The sequence below is a fragment of the Balaenoptera borealis genome, assembly GCF_965194805.1.
Source record: "Balaenoptera borealis genome assembly, chromosome: 3".
NCBI classification, from domain to species: Eukaryota; Metazoa; Chordata; class Mammalia; order Artiodactyla; family Balaenopteridae; genus Balaenoptera; species Balaenoptera borealis.
This window is the reverse complement of record NC_138866.1, coordinates 180,194,071-180,201,563: the sequence shown is the minus strand read 5'-3', so window position 1 is coordinate 180,201,563 and position 7,493 is coordinate 180,194,071. Positions and strand designations below refer to the sequence as shown.

The window sequence follows — 7,493 nt, the reverse complement described above, 5'->3', positions numbered from 1 at the left end:
ATCTATTCTTTTTCATACTCTTTTCCATTATAGTTTATCATAGGATATTGGTTATAGCTCCCTGTGCTATACAGTAGGACCTTGTTGTTTATCCATTCTCTATATAATAATTCGCATCTGCTAATCCCAAACTCCCCATCCATCCTCCCCCTCCCCTGCCCCCTTGGCGACCACAAGTCTGTGCTCTATGTCTATGAGTCTCTTTCTGTTCCGTAGATATGTTCATTTGTGTCGTATTTTAGATTCCACATAGAAGTGATATCACATGATATTTGTCTTTGTCTGACTTACACTTTGCTTAGTGTGATAATCTCTAGGTCCATCCATGTTGCTGCAAATGGCATTATTTAATTCTTGTTTATGGCTGAGTAGTAGTTCATTGTATATATGTACCACATCTTTATCCATTCATCTGTTGATGGACATTTGGGTTGTTTCCATGTCTTGGCTATTGTGAATAGTGCTGCTATGAACATAGGGGTTAGATGCTCCCATTGCTAACACTTACCTATAACATAGCATCTGATGTGTCAAGAGAAGCACCTCGTTAGAAATTTCTGGTAAACTACTTCTGGTAAATTGTAATCGCAAAAAAAAGCGCCTAGTCTTAACAAATCCAAAATCTACAACATCTTGGTAACCATTCCACTTCACTGAGTTCTAGCAAACGAAAAACCTCTGAGGTGTGGGCTTAGGTTAACGAGTGATCTGGGCATCATTTTTCAAAACAGCTCTGATCTTCAGAATTCACTCAAGCAATCATGTAACAAAATTCCGTAAACAACTATCTATATACCAACACCATGCTCTGGGCATGGAAAGATGGAAGGTTGTTCCTACCCTCAAGGGCCTTACAGTCTGTTAAATAAAAGAAAAAACAAGTCAGCCTGCAACTAAAAATGCGTGTGTCAAGTGCTTTGTGGGGTGAGGGGGAGCACAGAAGAGGGGCAGCTAACCCAGGAAACAGTCTGCAGAGGAGGCCAGGCTGGGGCTGGATTAGGTGGATTTTATGTAAATGGAAAAAGACGGGACGGGGTGTCCTAGGCAGAGGCGACTGCAGCCTCAAGCGTGCAGTTCTGGGGTAGTTTGGGAAACTCCAAGTAGTTCTGTGCGGCTGGTACACAGGTATCTTCTGAGAGGTGATGAACATGAGGATGGAGGTGTAGGCAGAGCCTAGATTACGAAATAGAAGGAGACACAAGACAAATGTACGATGGTCATTCTGATGGGGGCACATCGTGATAGAAAGGGGACCTGTAGGGAAGAGGGGGTCAGACAATGCATACATGTTGTCGTATTAAAGTTTATATTTAATTCCGGGTGTTGTTTAATAGTACTTTCTCTAAAAAATCTCTCAAGTATTATACAGTAAGTGTAAGACTAAATAATACTTTGGTTCTGATCACACATCAGTTTTGATTAATTGAATTGATAAGTTCATTACAGACAGAAACTTACACACTTCTGTTTTATTTGTATCAGGTAAAGTTAATGGTACAATTTGTGGTTTTTAAGATTTCGAAAGTATTTCCCTTTTCTCTTTGAGAGTTCCTATTTCTGAGTCTGTACTCCTGTTTCAAGGCACTTAAATCATTTTGTCAGCTCAAGAAGGCCCTCCCACTGTCTGAGGGCAAACAGCCTGGAACTACAACTGCAAGATTTTTAGAGAAAATTCCCAGCCTTTGGAGCAGGTGCCGCAATCTCTCATGTTCTACCAACTAATTGATGGTTAGTGGCTGCCGGGGTTCTGTGCCAGGGACTCAGAATCGTGCCAAGATCATGAGTGATGTCTGCACGGGCAGGAGACGGCCAGTGGTGGCATGTGTCTCTAAGTGTTACCACCCCTGCTGAGGAGAATATACTCTGACAATTCAATCTGGTGGCAGTGCTAAGAAATCAGACCACTCTTTTTAGCCTTCTCTCCAAAGCCTTTGAACCCTCGAAATTTTCTGAACCACGTTGACTTTTAAACTCTTTGAACCATAAGAGACACAGGGACATGAAGTAACTTGCCCAAGGTCACCCAGCTGATAGTTGGTAGATCCATGATATAAAAGCAATCTGTTTGACTCCAAAGATCATGTCCCTCCCTTCTTTTCTTTTTTTATATTATGGGTCTACCAACTATGAGCTGGGTGACGTTGGGCAAGTTACTTCATGTCTCTGAACCACAATTTCCACATCCATAAAATGGAGAAATTAACATCAGCCTCATAAGAATGTTGTACCTATCTCATCGGTTTCATCACATACCATCATTCTCTCAGTATGCTCTAGGTTGGCAAACTACTGCCTTTAGGCCAGATTGAGCCCTGTTTTTGTAAAATAAAGTTTTACGGGAATACAAAAAAAGAGAGACACAGGGACTGAGTTTTGACACATGAATGCAATTCACGGCCATAAGCTCTCAGACTTCCTTTTCCTTGCTCTTGACCTTCTTTTTGGCTGCTAGACAGGTTACCAATGTCTACCAAACACCCTCCCGGTGTAACTGGCTGTGGAGTAGTCAACAAATAATGCTCCTGCTTCCATACGATATCGGGTAGGGCATTTTCAAATGCTTATTGATACGATAGTTGGACACCAAAACTATGAGTTTTTGCTTAGATGAAAAGATAAAGTTTAAATAAGAAGGGGCATGGCAGATAAGAAAGTAGAACAGTTTTTTTAAAAAATGAAATATAATTGACATATAACATTATATTATTTTCAGGTGTATAACATAATGATTCAGCCTAAGTATAACTGCAAAATGATCAACACAATAAGTCTAATTAACATCCTTATGGAAATAGAATAAAATCAGGGTTATGTGCACGGGAGCTACAGAGTTCTAACTTGGAATTTTTGCCTGACAAAGGTCCAGCTTACTTCCTACTAATTGCTTGCTAAAGTTAATTCGAAATCCTCAAACTAAAAGTCAGGGGGTAGGAGAGGAAAACTAGCTCTTAACTAGTGTATCCAAATGTCTCAGCAACTTACCATAAAGTCAAAAAACGGATTGGTGTGCAGCTCTCTCCAAACAGTGACTTGGGGACCCAGCCTCCTTCCAGCCCTTGCCTGGGCCAGGTTTTACGTATGACTCCCAAGACCAACGTGCCTGTCTGTACCCAGCTAGCACAGCAGGAGAGACACACAGATTCGCGTGTAGCAAGTTTTACGGGCCAGACGTGGCCGTGGCATTCACAGATGTTCCACTGGCAAAGACTTGGTCATGAAGCCAAAGCAAATGAAGGATGCCGGTGCCCTGGAGGTAAAGGAAACAAGCTGGTGAAGAACTTCCTTATTTCTCAAAGAAGCAGACACACCACAGACTTGCTTTCATTGTAAGGTGCCTATGGGCTGGTGCCTATTTACCAAAGGGCCTTCGTTTTTATTTTCAAAAAATGTTTTTGGCGGCCCCGCCCCCAGCGCGGGGGCTGGAGCCCGGGTTCCCGCGGAGCCGGAACTGCGGGCGGGGCGTCCACTCCCGCCAGCGGCGCCCGCGGGGAGGGCGGGGCGACCCCACGCCGCCCGTGGCAGCCCCGCCCCGAGGCCGGAGGCGGGAGAGCGGAGCCCGCCTGCGCCAAGGCGTCCACAGCGCCCGTGGCGGCTTCTCCCGGGGTCTCTTAATAACAAGTGGCCTCCTGCGGGGCCCGTTAGCCTCACACCTGTGCTTGACCTGGATCTGGGATGGGCCAGCGCTTTGGCTTGGCTTCCCGGGATTGACCGTGCCTGGCGGAGTGGACGCAGACGGGAGGTCGGTCTCCTGTGGACACGCTGGGGCTTCAGCTTCTGCGAAACACTGGGCCCCGTCCACGCAGACAGGACCCCAGTGTCTTCAGGACCTGCTGGGAGGTGCCGCCATGGGAGTGAAAGGTGAAGAAAACATGGGGAGAAGCTTCCTGTATGCGGCTGACGGGTGAGGGGGGACCGTTTTCAGAGGAGCCCACAGAGGAAGGGCTTGATGTGGAAAAGTGTGGATTTCAGGTAGTTCTGTGTGTGGTGTAGACAGTTTCCAGTGTCTCTCTTTGGTATGTGGTATCTAGTTTCCTTGGTATCATTTTTTAAAAAAATATTCGTTTATTCGGCTGCACCCGGTCTTAGTTGTGGCAGGTGGGCTCCTTAGTTGCGGCATGTGGGCTCCTTAGTTGTGGCATGTGAACTCTCAGTTGTGGCGTGCACGTGGGATCTAGTTTCCTGACCAGGGATCGAACCCCGGCCCCCGGCGTTGGGAGCGAGGAGTCTTACCCACTGCACCAGCAGGGAAGTACCCGACATTTTTTGAAGGGACTTTCCACAGTGAATGTCCTTGGCAGCTTTGTCATAAATTGACCACATCCACGTGGGATTATTTCTGAGTTCTCTGTTCTGTTCCTCTGGTGCCTGTTTTTGTGCCCATTCCACACTGTTTTGGTTCCTGTAGCTTCCTAGTGTAGTTTGAAGTCTGGGACCGGGTTGACTCCAGCTGTGCTCTCTTTTCTTAGGATTGCTTTGGCTATTTGGGGTCTGTTTTGGTTCCACACAAATGATAGGGTTGTTTGTTCTGTTTCTGTGAAAAATGCCATTTAAATTGCGTTAGCGATTGAATTGAATGTGTACACTGCTTTGGCTGCATGAACGTTTTAACAGTATTCTTCCAGTGCCTGATCACAGAATATTTCTTCTTTCAGTTTCTTTATGAGTGTCTTACAGCTTGCATTGTGCAGGTGTTTCACTTCATTGTTTAAATTTACACCTGGGTATTTTGTTCTTTTCAATGCAGTTGTGAATGGGACTGTTTTCTGAATTTTTCTGATACTTCTACTTCCTTCTTAGTGTATAGAAATGCAACTGATTTTTGTGTATTGCTTTTGTATCATGCAACTTTACTCAATTCATGTATTACTTCTACCTTTTGGTGATTTGATGTGGAAAATTTTAATTAAAAAATCCCATTGTTTCTACTGTATCCCAGTTCATCCACAACACCCAAGACATAGTGACTACTAGTATTATTAAGAGGTACTGTGGAAAGATTATATGTGGATTCCTACAAGAGTAATTAGCTTAACCATTTGGGGTGAACTGAATCTGTGTAGGACTTGGCCCCTGTCATGAAGTTTGATGTCTTACCTACTTTTCTGGCCTGGTATTGACATGTTTGTTTTCAAAAGTTATTTACTTACTAATAATTTCAAACATATAGAAAACTTGCTGTAGAAGTACAATGTACTCTTTATCTATAAGTTCAGATTCCCTGGTCATCATTAACTTACCACCTATGCCAATTTAAATGACACCTTCCATTGTGTTTTACCCCCAAAAAGGGACACTCTCCCAGGGAACACCCACATAACCCCAAATGAGAAATCATTATGGTTTACACCTTCTAATCCAAACCACAGGCCCACTTCCATTTTTACCACCTGCCCCAGAGCATGAAAATGTCTTTTTCCATTCTGATCCAGTTTTCTTTTTCTGGAAGTGTTCTTGAGACTTTCCCTCATTTTCACAACCTTGATGGGTTTAAAGCATACAAGATGAGTATGATCTGGGTGACCTTGTCTGTATGGCTTCTTTCCCTCAGGATGTTTTCCATGTTCATGCATGTTGTAACATGTATCAGTACTTCATTCACATTTTCCATGGTGATTAAATTTATCGAGCATAACATTTACCATGTAAACCATTTAAAGTATATAGCTCTGTGACATTCATTACATTAACATTGTTGTACAAATATCCTCACCATCCATCTCTTGTACTTTTTCATTTTTTCCCAATGAAACTGCATCCATTAAACACTGACTCTGTTCAACCCTTGTCAACCACATTCTACCTTCTGTCTCTGAGTTTCACTTCTCTGGAGGATACCTCATAGAAGTGGAATCATAATAGTCATCTTTTTGTGACCAGGTTATTTCACTTAGCATAATGACTTTAAGGCTTATACATGTTGTAGCATGTGTCTGACTTTCCATAGTTTTTAGGGCTGAATAATATCCCATTGTGTATATATCACATTTTGTTTATTGATTCATCTGTCCATGAACACTTGGGTTGCTTCCACCTTTTGGCCGGTGTGAGAAATGCTGCTGTGAATATGGGTGTACAAACATCTATTTCACTCCCTACTTTCAAAACTTTTGGGTACATCCCCTGAAGTGGAATTGACAATCATACGTTAATTTGTTTAAGTTTTTGACGAACTGCCATATTGTTTTCCATAGCTGCTGCACCATTTTACTCTATTTCTGTATATGTGGAGTAATATGGAAGTTTATAGATCTGCCCTCTTTTGCTTATCCATTCACCCACTGATGGCTATTCAAATTGTTTCTACCATTGGGCCAATGTCAACCATGCTGCTATGAATATTCGTGCACGAGTTTTTGTTTGAACACCTGTTTTCAGTTCTTTGTGGCACATATCTAGGAATGGAGTTCTTGAGCAAACTGTAATTATATTTTTATCTTTTTGAGGAAATGCCAAACTACTGTACATATTGTCTGTACCAGTTTACATTTCCACAAGCAATGTGTAAGGGATCTCTTTCTCATTGTTACCAGCATTTTTATTTGTTTGTTTTTGATTATAACCATTTATTGTAGGTGAATACAATACACACTGTGGTTTTAATTTGCATTTCCCTCACAGCATGAAAGAAATATACCTAAGACAGTTTTATTAGAATCTCAAAACCCAGGATACTGCTCAGTAGACATAGCTGTTGTATAACCAAAAACTATTAACGTTCCCCTTAAATAAATTTTAAAAACCATTAAGCTCAAAAAATAGAAATAAAAAAATAATAAATATTTTTAAATTCAAAGAAAATTTGAAGGGAAAAAAGCCCATAATTCCACTCTATATTTTAATATATTTGCAATCTTTTACTTACATTTGTAATTTTAAAAAGAATATTTGTAATTTTTTACTTATTTTATGAAAAATGTTTGTAATTTTTTACTTATGTAATTTTCAGATTTATGTATAGCAGTTATAATTATTTAAAACAGCTATATCGTATTTCATGGAACTGATATTATTTATGTAATTTCTCTTTTTTTGGATATTAATTTGATTTGATTCTAAGCCTTCTTCCTCCACCTTTATAAATAAGGCTGCAGTGAGCAGATTCTAACAGGTAATATTTTCATCGCTTAAATTGTTTTCTTATAATTATGCAATTGCATTATTGTATAAATAATTCTGAAGTGAACACATTTCAGCAGATAGTTTTTTCTTCTATTGTATTATTTCCTTGGAATAAATATCAATCAGTTACATTACTGGATTCAATAGTATGAATGTTTTAATAATTCTGGATGCATTTTTTTGTTGTGTTGCTTTTAGATGTTTATACTAATTTTAAAAAAAAATTTTATTGGAGTATAGTTGATTTACAATGTTGTATTAGTTTCAGGTATACAGCAAACTGAATTTGTTATATGTATACATATATCCACTCTTTTTTTTGGATTCTTTTCCCATATCAGCCATTACAGAGTATTGTGTAGAGTTCCCTGTGC

The 7,493-nt window shown here is 40.7% G+C and overlaps 1 protein-coding gene across 2 annotated transcripts in view; it reads left to right on the top strand.

Annotated features, from left to right (window-relative positions):
* Positions 1 to 303: 303 nt before the first annotated feature.
* The window catches only part of ST8SIA6 (ST8 alpha-N-acetyl-neuraminide alpha-2,8-sialyltransferase 6), a 261,570-nt gene continuing 254,380 nt past the window's right edge, over positions 304 to 7,493 (top strand). For both annotated transcript variants that reach the window (XM_082385522.1, XM_082385521.1), the window contains exon 1: positions 304 to 3,858. In XM_082385522.1, the coding sequence (XP_082241648.1) occupies positions 3,338 to 3,858 (521 nt within the window). In that variant the 5' untranslated portion in view covers positions 304 to 3,337. The remainder of the gene's footprint in view (positions 3,859 to 7,493) is intronic.